We start from the raw sequence: 19532 nt of genomic DNA, 5'->3' as shown, positions 1-19532 counted from the left end.
TCAGTATTTCAGTCTACAAATATCGTCGTGTTTGTTGCTGGGTAGCCTACAGTTGTTTCGATCGCTGTATTGACAATCAGCTTTCAGGCACTTGCAGTCGCCACCAGCACATGCATTCGAACACGTGCTATCATGTCTGTCGTTGTTGCCATAACAACCTTGATGTTGACCACAACCGGCTCGATCAGAAAAGCTTCGTCGAGTGACGTCACTGCACGATGAGCGGCGTCTTTGTGCGTATCCACCATCGCAGTAGCTCCCGTCTGTGCATGGCTGGGTCGGGTATGAACGGACTGAACCGTACAAACTCATTTGAGATCTTGAATATGAATCTCCATATCCTCTCGGTTGCCTCGTGTTGTCCTCGTAGGAGCAATCCGAATTAAAGTCCTCGTTAACCACTACGAGACCAGTTTGAGATGGCAAGTTCACCTGTTGGCGAAGAGTTTTATTAGATACTAGTACGTTTGGATTATATTCAAACATAATTCTAAAACAACGCACAACGAAAAAAGGTTTTAATGTGGAAACATCAAAGGAACGGTTATGAAATTTTTAGCTATAAACGATAAATATTTTTTTTTTACATTGACTCATAATTTCAGTCAAAATTAGGTGTTTTCAATCATATAAGAAATATTGCATCTTTGTATTTAAAATCACCATCGGACCATGATTAACAACAGAAAAGTGACTCAGTGAAGTCAATTTCTTTTTCAAATGTTTTACCCTAAGTGAGTTCGATCTGTGATCAAAACAGCACGGCTCAGTGGCGAATATCATGCATGGCTGGATCCTTCCTTTTCCACCGAAGTGTTTGTCATCTGTATCCAAAATTACCTTGTACCTATAAAGATAGTGTAGAGTTAACAGTTGCTGTTACTGGAAACCTGAAATTTTTACAGACGATTTCAAAAAATTGAAGTGTTGTTTTGGAAAACACAAAGTTTCAACTTACTCTCCACTGCGGAAAATTTTCATGTAAAATTTTAATTCATAAAGACGATTGACTTCCAAAATAACTGCCAATATTTATTTAGACATTTCTACTACTGACATTGTTTTTACCTTCCAGAATGTTCGACTCCAACTTTGTAATCAAAGTAACTTTGCGTTGGATGAAAGTTGAACATAAACAGAAGTCCTGCTCTCTCGTAGACGAACACTTTGTTTTCATTGTGCTTTTGGCTCACGAACGCCTGCATACAAGTTGTACTTGAACTTTCAAGTATTTGATGGTTGCTTTGAAGAAAGCAGTAAAGACGTTTGCATTTTGTAAAACTTTACTAAACAAAGTAAAAAAGTGATAGGTTTTAAAATGAAGATGAGATTAATCAAATCAACTACGAGAGGACACCATCTCAAATTCTTACCGGGGCCTTTCTGAGCCAACTAAATCGTTTTTCAGCAAGATTCATTGCTTTGTCAAACCGATTGAGATATTTATATCGAAGACTATTGTTATCCGCAAGATGAAATTGTCCTCTTGCTCTTTCCATGCTGTTGTTGCTGCTTGGTGACGACAATTCCATCAAATCGGGATGACCAAATTCGCTCCCTTAAAATATAGAAAGAGTAACCTAGTTATTCAATTTCAAAAATCGCATCCAGGATTGATCATTCGCTAAAACAATGCGATGGACTACACTGGTCTACAAAAAAAGAATTTTTTTTTGCTCCATGAACTTTGAAGACTGATTTAGAGTAATTTTGGGGTGCTGAATCCGAATCTGACCTCAGATTTATCCTATCACGTCAGGTTTGTGAAATATGATAACAACAAATAGCTACTTTCGTCAAAAGTGGAAGATTTGGCGTTGCGTTTACCACCAACATATGCAGTGCTGTAACGAAAGGTTAGTGTTAGACAGGCCAAAACAGCCTAAATATGGTTACTGAACAAGCATTGCCATAGGCTTGCTTAAATCTTTGTGGTTTCATGCAAAACATTGACGGGGGGAGGGGGTCAGTTACACTTATAGCCTCCCTTTTAGCTTGTTATTACTGTCTTGTTAAAAATGTTGCTTAGAAAACAAATTGGTATCAAAATTATAATTGGTAGGTGTATTTCAGCTACTTATGCACCACATGGCCTGGATTTCTGGATCTTGCACAATGTGTATGTGCAATAAACGCAACGTCAAATCTTCCACTTTTGACAAAAGTAACAATATGCTGTTATCATATCTCACAAACCTGACGTGATAGCATAAATCTGAGGTCATATTCGGATTCAGCACCCCAAAATTACTCTAAATCAGTTTTCAAAGTTCACAGAGCAAAAATCGTGTAGACCAGTGCTATCATTAAAGCAAACTTACTCGTGTATCTTTGGGTTGTAGTCTAAACTTGTCAAAAAAAATAATTAGGCCACGCACTTTTGTTTAACCTACGTTTTGTTCTTACCCATTATAGTTAGGTATCCCTCTCCAGCAAGGGAATGAGTCATCAATCGAATCATTTTATACAAACTCAAACCCCGATCAAGAGCAGGATTAGGATGCTTCATGTCGGTCATGTCCTCGCATCCGAAAAGAAGACAACTGAGAGTCGTTTTTCCATTTTTGACCTAAAATTTCAGTTTCAAGAATTAAATGATGCTAGTATCTTATGCACATTGCACAATAGTGAGTATATAAATAATACAAGTCGTAATAAAAATAAGAAAATACTCTACTATGTCGATCCATTAGATTCGTTAGATTTTATGCTAGACTAGACTATTGCTTATAGTCTCTGCAGCATTTTGTTTTGTAGATAGGCAAAGACATTTCTATTTCTTTTGTCAACAAACCTGCTCATAAGTTTCTGCGTAAGCGATACATTTTTCATCCCTTTTACGGCTCGACAGTATTTTGAAAAGATGCTTCATGTCCCAGTCTTCATCTCTTGATTCGGTAAGAAACTTCAAAAATGATTAACAAATTAATGGCTTCATAGAACTATGTTGTGTGCTAGTTCATCAGTGAGGTAATCCCGAGCCTCATGTGCAAAGCATGCAATTTTATTTAACAATCAGTTTAGTAAATGGATTAGGCAATTATATTTTCTTTTTTTGAAGATTTCGTTCTTTTCAGATTTATAAACCTTGACACCTTGCACAAATGAACGAGTTAAGCTACTCGCGCATTCAGCCAGTTTAGTCCGTGAGAAAATGTAGGTTGCTATTTCTACTTTGTTCTTCATGTATTAACCATAGTAATAAAAAATTAGTATCAAGGTTCACAGTTTATGCTATCAAAAAAAAATCCCTAACTTTTCGCCAAATATCAGGAACATTCATGGTTGCTCTGTAATCAAACCCGATTCCTCCTTCATACACCGGGCGACACAGGGTGGGCGTTGCGGAATAGTCCTGCAAATACACAATTGCATATTTAATGGCTGGAATCCAGGATGCCGTAATTGGTTGGCACATTCAAATTGAATATTATTCTATTGAAATACAAAAAATTGCTTGCTCCTAACAACAGAACTATAAACTAGCAACTGCTGATACGTTGCTCAGTTTTGCATCTTGCAGTTTAACCAACATACCAACCTCAGCGATGGTGATTGTATTTGGATACAAACGGTGGATCATGTCGTTGACAAGCATGAGATAAACCATGGATTCAAAATTCATTTGTCTTCCAGAGTAATCTCCACAATTATCAGTGTAACCGCAACCTATGTAAAAAGTACAGTGAATTAATTAATCTTTCAATGTTTTCTTTCATGAACCAGGGAAATCAAGAACATATCGAGAAGCGCAATTTACACCATCTTGGTTCTCAGAATGGGGTGTGTTATGAAAAAGTGTTGCCATATTTTCTGCACATTTTCAGACAAAAAAGGCTATTTTTAATCAAGCAGCTCAAGAATCAGCCAATGATTTCTAGTCAAGCCTCGATTAAAATTTTCAGGAACAGTAGGAATTATCTAGATTTCTGGAGTGATCTATTGTTTACTTATCAATCTAGTGTAAGCAAAGATACTAAATGAATAACTAATCAAAGTATCGATATTGATAAATTTAAAGCAATTATTTCTACAGAAATAATAACTCAAAAAGAAATCACAAATGTAGCAAATTTTAAACCCATTTCTTGATTTGTCCAGTAATGCTATCTTTACATAATCTAATGATGTTGCACAACAATAGCTTATTCGATAAATTTATATTTTTTTAAATTGTAGCCTAATTGCTTTTAACATCTTAAAATTTTATCAACAGTGCTGCAATGATGAGTTGATAAATCAAAGTTGTAATGTTTTTGGAAGTTTGTGTTAGCGAATTTTCTGAGTTGATTTAATAAACAAGCATTAATTTATTTTTGAGAAAGTCAAGAATATAATGTATCCTGAAATAAAAAAAATAAATTGAAACACTATTATTCAACGCACCCTACTCTAAGAAGGTAGTTTTGCATTCCCTACTTCTAGAAATTCATGCCTTGGACCAGTGTTTGATCGAAATGAAAGTTTTAACAAAACTCGTTCACAAATGAACAACTGTTTAATGAAAATATTATTTAATAAGAATTCAAGATGTAATATTGTTCAAGTTTACTTTATAGAATAAGTTTTGAAAAGAAGATTTGTTCAATTCTATAACATCTGAAAAGTTACATTCAAATCCTTGATTGCGATGCATCATTGATGTTATTCCATTGAAACGGAATCCATTGAAAGAAAATTCTTCCAAGTAATATCGCAAGTTCGACATAAGGAAACGAAGAACTTCCCATCTGCAAATGTATTGCAATGATCTTTATTCTTGTGATAAACATTTTCTTTATGATAAGACACATGAATGCAAATGTAAAATCCTACTTTGTGCCATCAAAAGCCACTCCATCGTTTTCTTCACTGAAACCAGTCCTTCGGTGATCAAGATAACATTCCTCCGATCCATCGAACATGTTTATGCCATCCTGGATGTTCTTCGATGCTGGATTGTGCGTCACATCCATGAGCACATACAAACCCATGTCATGAGCTACTTTTATCAATTTTTTCAAGTCTTCTGGAGTGCCACAATGACTAAACACAAATTTTAAATATGAATTAAGTTCAGAATAAATTGCAGGGTGAGTTGTAAAACTAGTCAACTATGGCGCTCAATGCAATGTTACACAACATATAGTGCGACGTGCTTGTTTTTCACAAACAGAACTTTTTGTGATTAATATGTTGATGCATTGATGTTTAAGGTTTATAATAAGCTTTAGTTGATATGCAAACCTTAGCTGTGCTTGTAACTCTAGCAAGCTGGTAGGCTGATACCTGGAAGGTGCAAAAGCGTTTCTTGCTTGACATCCACGGCTGAAATGAAATGATTGATCCATGATCGCTGTAAGGAGCACACAATTGTATCCCAAATCTCGAATTCTTGTCAGAATATTTTGATTAAATTTCTGATTGGTCGAAACCTCATGACCCTTTGAAATGTTTCCAATATTAGCTTCGTAGATTCGAAGACGATCAGGTTTGGGCATGCCAATATGTTGATCTTGTTGCACCCAACGCTGATTTCTTAGTGGATTCCAAAACTTCCAAGCGACCTCCGAACCTTGACATCGATGCATCACATATTTTGCCCATGGAGAAATCCTTTCGATTGTTTGATGACCTTTGGTTTCAATCACCAGCTAAAGAAAAGAATAATGTCATTGCAAAATTTTAATTTTTAGAATAGATTCTTGTTCATTTTGTAGTTAAATGACATTGAAAATACCGCTTTTGTTTAAAAAATTGAATATTTTAGACCTACATTTAGATGTTTCCAATGTATGGGCAAAATATTCTAAACAATCGCCACACAAAAAGAGCTATTTTTCATGGAAATTTTATTCTATATTTGAAAAACTTATTAAAAGTTCGGGAAAAGAATCTTATGTACAAGACCATGATAAACTTGCCATCACATGATAATTAGGCTAGGCTAGATGAAATTTAAAGCTTGATTAGTACAGTAATAAAAAGTATCAAGCGATTTAAAGAGTTGAAGGAATTGAATAGACTTTTTGATAGAATCAGTATTATTATAATTTCAATTTTCGTAAACTTACCTTCAATTTACTTAAATGCTGAATTGGGCAAGAACCATCTCGATTAGGGGGAATTACCAATTCCCACATTCCACAATCTTTTTGCTTGTAAGGTACTTTCTTCCAGTTACCTGTCATGAATGGCAGACTATTACAGTAGTCACATCACCAACAACTGCATTATCGATTTACATTCATATCTTACATTCCACAAAGGTTTTACGGCTTAATGCATTTCAAATGGCAAAAATTGGACGTGATTCTTACAGTACTGTCTGATTGCCCTTATTGCCATAAGAAATGCTACTAGAAGCAAAATAAACGGCTAGAAATGTATGGGTAGTGCTTCACACAAAGAGTGTTGAAAATAAAATTTCTAATATTGTCAGACGTCGTTGCACAGTGCGACTTGTTGTGCATTGCAAATAGTGCTGCTTTATCAGAAGCGAATCTTTGAACTAGATTCTCAAACAACAGCAAAAGTAGCAAAAAATACCAACTAATGACTTTAGCATGCTACATTCAGCTTGTGTTTGGTAAATCCTGATCTGAATATCTTACCCTGCACATACATGTAATTTTTTTGTGATACCATTTGTTTTTGAAGCCTATAGTGAATGACATTAAATGTTAGATCTATGTATTTACTGCAACTATTCTGGCTTCAATTATAACCTTTATTTTATATACAATAGCTTTGCAGTAATATTACTCTGAGCTTAAGTGAAATATATTTTTTTACTGAAGTCTCCTTGCAGATATAAAGCCAAAGCATTTGGCGCCCATTCAACGCATCTCACTCCACCATTCTCCATCATTGCAACACCGTATTCTTCATAGCTCTTTGTGAACCGATCCATTCCTCCCTTCTGTTCAATCGAGCGTTTAATGGCTTCAAACATTCCATACCTTCAAGAAAAACAGACAAAATTCAGCTTCTGATAAACTATTTCAAACTATAATTGCGTTGACAAACGACAAAGACTAATATGAACTTTGATACCTTTTTTTAATGTCCTTTTCAAACATGCGTAGTTCAGGATCGGAGTTGAAGAGATTTTCCAAAGCTGGTGCGGTACAGTCCTGAAAGTTGCTGTTGAAACTTATACAATCCATTTTAGTTGCACTGTTTGCTTGCACAGAGGTAACCTTTACTCTTGATTGGTTTGCGTTATCTACAAACTAGATAATTCAGCATGTTTCTGCTCGGTATATATATGCGAAAACAGTGCAATATAAAAGCGATAAACAGATTTAAAATTTAAATTACATGTACAATATCTTTTTACAATCAAAGTTTTTAAAATAGGTATTTATGTAGCCTTAGGCTATCTACAATAGATTATAAAGTGCATTACAGATTTTCAATTTCCGCTTTAAATCTTCAAATCAGAAATTATAGTCAACTTAATCTTTTAAAAGCTTCAAAGTAAAAGCTATCACTAATGAATGCCACGCGTGGTGTGAATTAGCCTCCTGCAGCTTGCATGCCAAATTCTAAGCAAGACATATGCTTTTTATTCTGGACTCGAGTATAGAAAATCAAAAAATCATTTGAAGTTCAAAATGTAGCCGCATAAGTAGAAATTTGGAATGAATTGTGTTAACAAAAACAAAACTGACTTTCATCAAGATCTACGATAGAGGCCGACAACCTTTTTTTGCAAGCGGCCACTTGGGCACCAAGAAAAGCTGTGGCGGGCCGTAATAATACATTTTTGATTAGGTTGAATCTCATGCTATAGAAAAGAACGCATTTCGCACCCAAAAGCCTATTCAACGCTACATGTTGGCAATATTTATCTTACCGCAGCAATAAAACTGAACTTTGCAGCAACAAAAATAGTCGAACAACGCAAGACCATAAGCCCTTATAACTACAGTTTTAGCTTCTTAAACAAAGACACTTGTTTTGTGTAGCCTACTTATAGCAGACAAGCGAATTCAATAGAATATATTGCCAAGCAAGAGCAGGCTAGTGTTATCTATTTCCTGCACAAATAGGTACGGAACTTTTTGAATAGACTCCAATCCAGCGCAGTTTTTTTAAACTTCGAAACCTAGCGAAAACACACGACAGCGGGAGAAATAGAAAAATGTTATTGAAACACTCAATCAATCCCAGTCCCACCCGACTCCTGTTGGCCTGATAAAACAATTTTTATTCATTTTTTCCTTAGGCTATATCTCAGTAACAGTAAAAAATAATTATTCAACTTAGGCTAAATTTGCCCGTTCTACCTTTAAAAATTACTCAACATGGAGTTTTGGTCAATGCTTTTCAACGGCCCGGAAGCAATTTCTACTTCTGTACACGTTTTTACCAACCCACTATAGGAAAGTGTGGCTGGATATCGCATTTGAACAATTTAACGCTACGTCCTCCTAGAATTACAATTTGATTGGTATATTTGGTCATAGCCTACTTTTGTGTTGATGCCTTCCGCGGGCCGAACATAAATGCGTGGCGGTTTGCCAATTGGTGATTCTTGATGTCCAAAATATAATAATTTTTTATATTACACAGCAATCGCTTTTTTGTTTCATCGCAGCCGAGTGGAGCAAGATTTGATAGCGATAGACACGTGTTTCGCCAATAATGCTATAGGCTCATCAGTATCGCACCATTAATTCATGCCACAGAAAATGTCTTGATGGCTATAGTGTGGAGCTTACACCGATGTGAGTGCCATGGGTTTAAACAAAGAGTGTGTCTATTATAGACCACCGTAAAAATCAAAATCCACACCCACAATCTCACGTTGTTGGATTAAGCCCATAAGATGAGGATGTGATAAAGTGCCCTGGTGCAATATCGAGAATTTAAGTTCTTATTGATCCACGTAATACCTTTTAATAATAAATATTCATTTAAAGTGATTATAAAAAAAAATTAGAGTAAGCCCTAAATTAACATCATCAACTCCTTCTTAGTCTTTTTTAATGTCAGCTTTAAATAATATTACAGACACTTCGTATATAAAGAGGGTTGATACAATATGTTTTCATCATTTGTATACCTAAACTTATTGCAAAGACCAAGCTTCTTTCAAGCAACGCAGCATCTCAGAAATAATGGACTCTTCTAACTTCAATTGCGACTTTGAACATTGGGTGGTCCCTGCCATAGATGGTCTCTTCAACAATGACTCCCAACTTCGAATGTTTGAAAAGGATATTCGAAAGAGGTAATAAATTTTTTTGGTAAATGCAAAACTGATGTAACAAATGTGACCATATCCAGGGCCGTGAGAGCACCATCTTGGGCATCTCCCGAAATCCACAAATGGGCACCTATGTTTAGTGATTGCGCTTAAAAACAGGACAAGAAAGCGTTTACAGCCCCAACATCTTTCAATGTGAGGAAAAATTTACATTTATTGTTTTATCAAAGAGTAAACAACTTTTAAAATTTTATAGAAAAAAAAGTTAATAGGCTATGTCGATAATACAAAAGGGATCTAGAAAAAAGTTAGGAAGGACCAAAGTTTTAACAAAGTAAAATTTATAACATAAATGAACAATGCAATGCAAAACTTAATGTCTAAATAAATTAAACGAAAAGGTGGTGTAGGGGCCTTGCCCCCCAGAAAATTCTGACAAATATGATTTTGTTTTGATCACTTTTTCACTTCATAACTTATCTCGATTCACATTGAAATTTATCAAATTATTTATTATTAATTAACTATAGGCTATTTGAGTAAGCAGTATTTAATTCGGATATTGCATCTTTTTAGTTTTTTTTTTTTACACACAAAAAACTTTTCACTCCCTTTATCCCCAACTACGGTTACCCAAAATTCCCGAGATGAACAAAATGTCGTTGAGCGAGCAAAGCGAGAGAACTTTTTTTTACAAAAATGGAAAATTTTTTAAAAAGTACAAGCCGAAAAACGCTGCACGAACTAAGTAGCCTATGAGTGGGCCTTAGTTAAAGGTAGGCCCCCAGTCGTAGGATTGGAAAGCAGTACGGCCATGCATGATTTAATTAGCTATTGATTATCGAGTTTCTTTAGTATTTTTTTCATTTTTTAAACAGTCAAAAAACATTAAACAGAATAAAATGAGGTCTTCAAATCTTCTGTGGACCCCCCGGCCGAGGGGTACGGGGGCGGTCAACACGGCTCTGACCATATCATAACATTAATATGTTTTATTTTAAAGGTACGGAATATTCGAGAAGACAAAACGATCAATTGAAGACAAAGAAGGCATGGACAGATTTACAAAAAGTTATGAAGAGTACGGAGTTGTGCTAATGGGAGACGGAGGAGTGAAATGCGTAGAATGGGCTCCAAATGCTCTTGCTTTATATCTGAAAGGAGAATTTAGTAAGCTTTAACACAAATTAACAATATCTTAGCATACGGCAGTCAACCGTAATATTATTTTCACCTTACGCTTACCTTCATCTCACATGTTGTGTTTGTGATTTTGCTTTGCATGTCAGTTACTTCAATGAAAACTTAATTATTATTGCCAACTTGTTACTGCAGGGCAAAGCCTACAAGCTTGACATATTTTTTAAACTGTACCGTTCTAGTAACTGATAAGGATGACTAATTTTGGTTGTGAATGTAGGTAACTGGGAAAAAGTAGCTTACAAGCAGCAAGGGTTTGGGAAATGGGAACTACATATTCCTCCAACTGACAGCGGGCTCTGTCCTATTCGCCATTTAAGCGAAATAAAGGTAGGTTTAGTATCACAGCCAAAACAGTTTTCAAAGTAGCCTACCAAGATCTGTTTCTCCTTTATCCAATATTTTTGCATGTCAGAATGAAGCGTTTGTGTTTACGTCATTATTTAGTCTTTAAAGTATGTTTTGTTATCAAAATATATATTTGCGTTCAATCTTTAAATCAAGGTTTGTACCATCAGGTGTCTATGGTTTGTACGGTAGTAGTGGATTAAATAAGCTTTAGTGCTTAATGACTATTGTATTGCAGTTGGTTATCGAAACCAAAGATCACCAGGTTATGGAAAAAAATTCTCCATGGGCGAAGTATGTCATTCAACAAAGTCCTGGATCTAGATTCAATTGGTTATTTTGGAATCCATCAAAAACTCAAATTTGCCAGGTTGTTAATTTGGCAGATTTATGAAATAAGTTTCAAGTTTTTATTAAAACTACCTCGTTTTCAAATATATTCGAAAATATACGTTCAAATGTCAACTATACAGTACTGTAGGTCTACTATTGCAAGTGAAATTAGAAGCTCCAACATTTTTGCATATTTTAGTCTTTACATGAGCTGAACTTACCTCTACAAACTTCAAAATCAAACGTATATTATTACTTCGAAGTATTTTGATTAACTCCAAGATTTTATTGTGTTCTGTACTTCTGTTACGTCTACTAATATGGTTTTCCATTTGCATTTTAGAAACAAACCTTACGATTACCCAAACTCAATGGTCTTCGGATTTACGAAGCTCATGTAGGGATTGCTTCAGACCGTTGCGAAATTTCAACCTACCAAAGTTTTACGAGGAATGTTCTTCCAAGAATTCGAGATTTAGGATACAATTGTGTGCTTCTCATGGCAATCATGGAACATCCTTTTTATCCAAGCCTAGGATACCAAGTCACTAACTTCTTTGCTGCTTCAAGGTGTGAATGTGATAATGCAATAACCTAAACGCTAGCAGTAAAGCAAACTACGGTGATGCCAGCTTTGTAAGCCTATATGTACCCATTTATCAAATTCAATGTTTAGGCTACAGCAAAAATTAGCGCAAAAACATTTTGAAAAAAAACAACATAATCTAACTTGTGAATTGGACGTTTTTGAATTAACTGATGGTACATTTTCTCTTGTACTTTAATTCCAAATCCTTCCAAGTCAACCTGTGATAAGGATCTGTGATTATCTCCATTTATCATCTTATGACATCATCCTGTGTTGCAACTTGGTTGCGTCACTGTAGAAGTTAAAAAGTTGAAACCAACGAGACAAAGCAAAATTTATGAAACAAGACTTGTTGGTTAAACTTGGTTAGACGATTTTAAACTTGAAGAAACAACATACGATGTTTCATAAATTGCTTCTTGCAAACTACAGGCTGTAGACTACTGTCAGCTTACGTGTTGAACTCAGGAAATGAAATAAATGGTTGGTCTGCCGCTGTTTCACAGTACGCTACAGTAGCCTACGGGTAAATGAAACAAAAATGAAACGACGAGCTTTACTATCATATTGCCATATTGGTAACGTAGGAAAAAATAAAAACTAATTAAACTGTTTTACTTTAAAATGTTTTAGTCGTTATGGCACTCCAGAAGACTTGAAAGAATTGATAAAAGTAGCGCATGACATGGGTTTGTATGTGCTCATGGATGTGACGCACAATCAAGCTTCAAAGAACATCCAGGATGGCATAAACATGTTCGATGGATCGGAGGAATGTTATCTTGATCACCGAAGGACTGGTTTCAGTGAAGAAAACGATGGAGTGGCTTTTGATTACACAAAGTAGGATTTTACATTTGCATTCATGTGTCTTATCATAAGGAACATGTTTATCACAAGAATAAAGATCATTGCAATACATTTGCAGATGGGAGGTTCTTCGTTTTCTTATGTCGAACTTGCGATATTACTTGCAAGAATTTTCTTTCAATGGATTCCGTTTCAACGGAGTAACATCAATGATGTATCGCAATCAAGGATTTGAAGGCAACGGAAATTATCAAGATTACTTTGGAACGCAAATGGATTTTAAATCTATGGTTTATCTCATGCTTGCCAACGACATGATCCACCGTTTGTATCCAAATGCAATCACCATCGCTGAGGTCAGTAAAGTTGTAAGTTTATCTATTGTTAATATGTCGTAATTTCAAGTATGACAAGGTATGAAATTACATTATGTTGGACCAACGATCGACTGTAACAGCATCATACCATTAACTGACATTCAATCGAAGCGGTGATTGCGAATCAAAACTTGTCATAAAACTGTTGAAAGGTTATCTCAGAACGTAACTTGTTACGTTCTTTATGTTTCATTTATGTTTCTAAGGACTATTCGGCCATTCCAACGTTATGTCGTCCTGTGTATGAAGGGGGAATTGGATTTGATTACAGAGCAACAATAAAGCTTCCGGAACTTTGGCGTAAGGTAGGCCAAGAAGAATCGTAACAGCAACCTACATTTTGAAGACCTCTGTTCTGTAGCACTGCTTTAGCCTTTTAATATTTTTTTCATGCATGATCCTTGCAAAATATTGCTGAGTAGCCTATAAACTTTTAACAGGTTAAAATATATTGAGGAGTTGTAGACTAAATCTTGGTTAACGGTAAAATGAAACAAACTTTATGTTTGAAGTGAAATCCTGAATGCTCTTTAAAGCATACAGAAGACCAACATACACGCTACACTACATTTACAAGTGTCGAAATTTTTAAAAACACGAAATTGGATTTTTCCTCAAAATGTATTTAGAGATTATGAATAAACGGTTTTGATTTTTTGTATCTTGTGATAGTGCAATCTTTTATTCTTCTAGCTTTCAAAACAAAGTCAAGAAATTGCCTCCTTATTAATAATTTACGCCAGCATGTATTTATTAACTAATTCACAAAAATTGAAGACACGTAGGCTATGTTACTTTTGAAAGTTTCTTGCCGAGAGGAGGGATGAAGAGTCGGATATGGAATTTCTTTACAAAATGCTTTCAAACAGTAGAAGAGGTGAAAAATCCATCACTTACTCAGAAAACCATGAGCAGGTTTGAAAACTAGTCTCAGCTTTACTAATATCTTACTACAGTCGTCAGTACACTTTTACTATAATATCTTGAAAAATGAAAGTGAAGGGTTTATGATCCTAAATCACTATGTCTGTGTTGCTTAAAATGTGATAAATATACAGCAATAAACAACTTAGACAAGCCTATTTTCGGAACGTTTTCGGCTATATTTTAGATTAGATCATATCGGTAGGCCATGTATATTTTGGCTATGTAGATTCTTTAAATGCAAACAATCTACGTTTTAAATGCGGTAACTTAAAAATCATATATAGGCAATAACACATAAGACAAGTTGTTCTCACCTAACTACAGTATAATAAACTGCAGAGTTTAGTCGGAAGAATGACTCTTAGTCGTCATCTTTTCGGATGCGAGGACATGACCGACACGAAGCCTCTTACTCCTATTGTTGATCGGGGTTTGAGTTTGTATAAAATGATTCGATTGATGACCCATTCCTTTGCTGGAGAGGGATTTATGACCTTTATGGGTGGGTAAAAAGCAAAATCTGTCATTTGTACATTGATTCAATATCTGCAAACGTTGAATCAATGTAAAAATGACAGATTTTACATTCTACGATGGTGTTATTAGATTCAATCAAGGCTCAATTTCACTAACTATAGGCCTACATGGATAGGATAACCTATTTTTGTTATGACGGCTATAGATTGCCTCATATTTTTTTGGCATGAAGATAATCGTCTAATCGAGTTTGGTCAAACTATGCAACAACCTGTACGCTTACATTAAGGGGACGTGAAGACAAGAAAACTGTTTAGCATGTTTTCAGATGTGCATCAAAATCTTTTCATGGTCGTTTTTCCATGGTAGTTGCTGAATAATTATTATCCGTTTCATAAAACATCTGGAGACGACTTGCAAAGACAATGTAGCCTATAAAGGAATTTTTGTGATTTAAAATTTTGAAAAAGGTTTATCTATATAGCAAGAAACGTAGGAGTAACCTATGTAGCCTAACCACACGATAGTGGCATCCTCAATGAAAAGTCATTCAGCCTCATTTAGCGACGCTGACGTTTCGTGTAATTTCTTTTCTTCTCTTCAACAAGGAAAATATAGGTTCTACAATCTATATAGTAGCCTACTTGAAATAATATTAATTTCAGTCAAAAAAATTTTTGTACCCCCTCAAAACGTAAGGTAACCAAAGTTATCCGGTCTGCTATTTCAGAACCTTTGTATTGCTTGTTAAACTTTTTAGTAATCATGAAAAGAGTTGCATTATTGTTTCGTTCTTTACAACTTCCATGAGTAAATGCAAAGGTCAGCAAACTCATTTTGGACTTCGCAACAATTGCTTCCACTCCAATGTGATGAGGCCCAGGGCCGGATTTAGCTGATGGGGGGCCCGGGGCACTTTTAGATCTGGGAGCCCCCGCGCAAAAAAAATTTTGCGCCTTTGGCGCGAAAAACCACCTGTACGTCTACAGTAGAATTTATCCAGCACTGCACAGCATTTTGCAGAAACTTCAAAGGCTGAAAGAAAATAAAAAATAATAACATAAATCACTTTTTTTCCACGTACGAGGCCCTTCAAAAGTCGGGGGGCCCGGGGCACTTGCACCCTCTGCCCCCCCTAAATCCGGGCCTGAATTGAGGCCTAGCCAATCTCAAGTCAACTCATGCTTTCCTATCCGAACCATCTTTACTTCTAGATTTCAATGATCAAGACTAAGCTTTGTGGCTCATCATTTACAAACTTTGTTTCACAGGAAATGAGTTTGGTCATCCTGATTGGGTTGAGTTTCCATCACCCAGCAACAATAACAACATGGAGAAGGCAAGAAGGCTGTTCCACCTTGTCAATGATGATAGTCTTCGATATAAATATCTCAATCGGTTCGACAGAGCAATGAATAAAGCCGAAGAACAGTTTGGTTGGCTCAGAACAGCACCGGTAAGAAAGTATAGGCCTATGACTTTGCATGGTTTCATTGCATTGAAGGAAGCTAAGAAACCAACAAATATAAAATAACAAAACGTCATTATATTACCAGGGCTGCGTGACCAAAAAACATAATGGAGACAAAGTGTTTGTTTTCGAAAGAGCAGGACTTTTGTTTGCGTTTAACTTCCATCCAACCCAAAGCTATTGCGACTACAAGGTTGGAGTTGAACGAGCTGGAAGGTTTGTATAGCGTTAAATGAAACTCAAAACCGTAGTCTAAAGGGGAAGATCGGGTTAGTTGAGCCACTGGGTTAGTTGATCCACCCCTTTTAATTCTTAAATGTGGTGAGGTAACCACATTTTATCATCACGTGATCTTAAAGTTTCTCATCGCGTGGTTTCCCATCTGGTTTGAGTTGACGATTGATATTATATGATGATATTATATAATTCCTGATGAGGACACGCGTACGTGTCGAAAACGTTTGAGTTTATTTTATTTTAATTATGTTATATTTTGTGTGAAATAAAGTATGCTAAACCCGCTAAAGTTACTATGTTTTATTGCTCTATGATATTATATGTGGTGCTGAAGTTAAAAAGTTGTGTTTTGACCTTGGAAAGTAGATTTTGAAAATAGAGGTTTGTCCAATAATATTTTTTATACTTGGTTAAGGAGACAGTTTCATTTAATATGTTTGGTAGCTTACCAAACAAGCTACGTTCTGAATAAAGAGCGGCATAGGGTGCCATGAAGTTTTGCTGTAGTACCGGTAGTGTTAACATTTTCATGGCGGTACAGTTATAAAGTGTTAGTTAAGCCAGTGCCTTCGGTGTTAGTTGAGCCAGTGTAAGAAGGGCGTTATAATGCTTACGATACCTCCACACACCTTAGGCTACATTGATTGCAGCCGTTGGATAAGTCTGTTTACGGACTAATAAATCTAATTGAACTACAAAAAAACTCAACAAAGGCACATAAACTTGGTCAAGCTTTAATGAAATGGTGTTATTTGGATGCCGTAGCAATACCTTCATTATTTGATGTGTAGCCTACATTGAGTTACGAGCGACTCTTGGAACAATTGTTAACCTGTTTTCATATATATATTGATATTATTATTTTAAATATAAACTAAGGCTTGGAAAAGAAACGTGTTTAAATTTGTGTTTTCAAAAATAGTAAATGAGGCTCAACTAACCCCAGTCTGTGGCTCAACTAACCCTCACCGTGGTGTTAGTTGAGCCATTTGACTACTAGTTTTTAAACACCTGTGGACCCGGTTGTCGTCGTTCGATAAGGCTTGTACTTCCAACAAATATTGTTTAATATACCCAGAAGGTAGAGCACTGTGAATGAAGAAATAAAAGCAACTCATATAAAAAAAATTGCAAAAATGCAAAAAGTGGCCCAACTAACCCGACCTTCCCCTAAGCCTGACCTCACAAAATTAAAGAATATTGTTCCTTTCAAACGTATAAACAGTCTACACACTTTCTTATACATTTTGTTGACGTTTTCCACGGTCAAATCAGTTTGGAGAGCACCTGTTTTTACCGAGGTACATTGGTATTGCTTGCAGACCAAGGCTACATGTGCTGCAATAGTTTGGAAAATGTGATTTGAAAACAAACTTGCCCCTGAGACCAGGCCTGTAGATCAGATGCGTGAAAATGCAGTAGTCTGTCTATAGTGAAGCCAGGGATGATTGAAACAAGACAAAGGATTGTTGTTAATTTATGGGTTAGAAATGTTGATAAAGAAATCATTTGCAGCTTTCTACAAAGAAAAATTCTCACTTTAAGGCAAAATTATCTACAATCCCTAGGCAAAATGTAGAAGCCAAATGCCAGCCTACTAAAGGTTTGGCCCTGTCATGAAAACTTTGTTTGTTCATTTATAGGTACAAAATTATTCTCGATACTGACGACAAATTTTATGGAGGTCATGGAAGAAATCAATCAGGTGCCACCTTTTGCACTGAGAAGAACGGGTCCGACAACCGATCCAAATCACTGAACGTAAGCTATAGGCCACAATACAGTAAGCTGCACAATTTAAAGTTATAATTATGCATCTAAATTGAACCCAAACACATCAGCCGAAATGCATTTGAACATAAGCTGCATCTTACTCACGGCCCAGAGATCAACCGTTGGTGGCCTATAAAAATAGGCATCATTAGAGCTTGCAAAATACAATCAAATGTAATACGGTAACCACATTAAACTATTTTTTCCATTAGCTTGCAGATTTTGTTTTGAACGAAAGTCATAGCCTACATTTAAATAATTTCAGTGAATTAAGTTTAGTGAATTTGTGAAGACCTAAAAATCTTTGCAATTATTTTCAGGTCTCTCTTGCTTCCCGGACCGCAATTGTAATGGCAAGTGAAAACCACATTTTTTTTGGGCATAGTGATTTCAATAGACGGGAAAACTTCAATACAAATCAAGCTGGCAATTACTTTGAATCACCACAAGCCTCATGTAGTACGGTTCAATCGTTTACTGTGGATTCGCCAGGACGAGGAGGATACAGCAGAAAAAACGAAAGTTATTCTCGTCACGTGACTTTTAATAACGCCAACCAAAATCCATTTTTTGGTGATGAAGGTTGCAACCATCCGCAACGTTGTCAAGAGAGTGCGAAATGCAAAGATGGCCAATGTTTCAGAGCAGAGTCCCATTGGAAATGCGATTGTCAAAAGAAGGCTGATTGCTCAGCAAGCAGCGATTACGTCTGTCGGGAGAGAAAAGGATACTGGTAGATTTCAATATCAAGCTTATCGATGTTGGCTGATTTATCTTTTGTATAAGTAAACTCTTCAGCTTTTGCCGTAAATTTTAAATTATAAAGCTTTGGTAGAGACTTTTCTTTATTGAACAATAGACAAACAAAACAAAGTATATTGCAGATTAAAGTAATTCTTCATGAGGACACACGTAGGCTACGTGTCGAAAACGTTTGAGTTGATTTTTAATTATGTTATATATTTCTTTGTAATACAACATGTTAAACCCCTTAAAGTTTCTTTGTTTTGTTTGTCAATTTTTAATTAAAGAAAATATTCTGTAGTTTGTTTGGACGTAGGCTCTAAATCTGTTGGTGTAGGTTATGTATTCTGTAATCTGTATCTTATGTGACATACTATGAAGCTGATGTAGTTGCAGTAGCCTCTAGCCTAGCTTCAGTTATTTAAACATGTTTGCTTCACAAATTGATGTTGAAAAATAAACGCTGATCATTGTGAAAGGCTTTAACTGTGTGTCTGATGTTTTGATGTGTTAACTTTATCTGAATCTGATGCCTGGTCAAGGAAGATTGACTTCAGATGTTAAGACCTGAGTTTGTTTGTTTGTTTTTCATATATTTATCCTGCATTGCGGAAAGCGGACTTGAGCGCTATGCATCGGTGTACGCCTTCCGACGTACACCTGACCCACGCTGCAGCCGACGGCAATGTCTGTTTCCGGTTGTCTACTCTACTTAGCCTATGACTTAAATTTTGTACTACCCATTACTCGAAATCGATCACTGGATAGAGGCAATTGTCGCAAAGTTTCTTGCCCAGAGAAACAACAACAAGTGCGGGTGGCTGGAGTCGAACATGCAGGCTCTCGACTGCGAGCCCAACGCGCTAACCACTCGGCCACTGCTGCCGACAAAACTGCTTCCACAAAAAATGGAGTCAGTGTTTAGTTTAGAACAGGAGTGTTCAAATTTTTTTCCCTAGCGGGCTAAATTTGCTAATGCAGAAGTGCCCGCGGGCCAAAAATCTATGGTAATCTTGTTTTGCTCGAAGTATGGTGCATTAAATTATATAG

General features: G+C 36.0%; 2 protein-coding genes across 2 annotated transcripts; one reads left to right on the top strand and one right to left on the bottom strand.

Moving 5' to 3' along the window:
- On the bottom strand, nt 1-7148 carry LOC145780181 (1,4-alpha-glucan-branching enzyme-like). Its single transcript, XM_082591887.1, has 14 exons — nt 7036-7148; nt 6775-6941; nt 6054-6163; nt 5269-5633; nt 4816-5025; nt 4612-4730; nt 3542-3669; nt 3257-3355; nt 2795-2905; nt 2407-2569; nt 1374-1558; nt 1069-1199; nt 730-847; nt 1-432 (listed from the first exon to the last, which is right to left on the bottom strand). The coding sequence occupies exons 1-14, from the start codon at nt 7146-7148 to the stop codon at nt 1-3; spliced, it is 2451 nt and encodes an 816-aa protein (XP_082448013.1).
- Nucleotides 7149-9107: 1959 nt separating this feature from the next.
- LOC145780180 (1,4-alpha-glucan-branching enzyme-like) lies at nt 9108-18475 on the top strand. The gene is made up of 14 exons (XM_082591886.1): nt 9108-9220; nt 10200-10366; nt 10617-10726; nt 10983-11114; nt 11421-11647; nt 12300-12509; nt 12595-12832; nt 13060-13158; nt 13658-13768; nt 14120-14282; nt 15529-15713; nt 15814-15944; nt 17609-17726; nt 18059-18475. The coding sequence occupies exons 1-14, from the start codon at nt 9108-9110 to the stop codon at nt 18473-18475; spliced, it is 2421 nt and encodes an 806-aa protein (XP_082448012.1).
- The last annotated feature ends 1057 nt before the right edge of the window (nt 18476-19532 follow it).

The sequence above is a fragment of the Aplidium turbinatum genome, chromosome 11 (assembly GCF_918807975.1).
Source record: "Aplidium turbinatum chromosome 11, kaAplTurb1.1, whole genome shotgun sequence".
In the NCBI taxonomy this organism is placed as follows: Eukaryota; Metazoa; Chordata; class Ascidiacea; order Aplousobranchia; family Polyclinidae; genus Aplidium; species Aplidium turbinatum.
The sequence above is the reverse complement of the archived record's forward strand: the minus strand, read 5'-3'. Positions and strand labels throughout refer to the sequence as shown.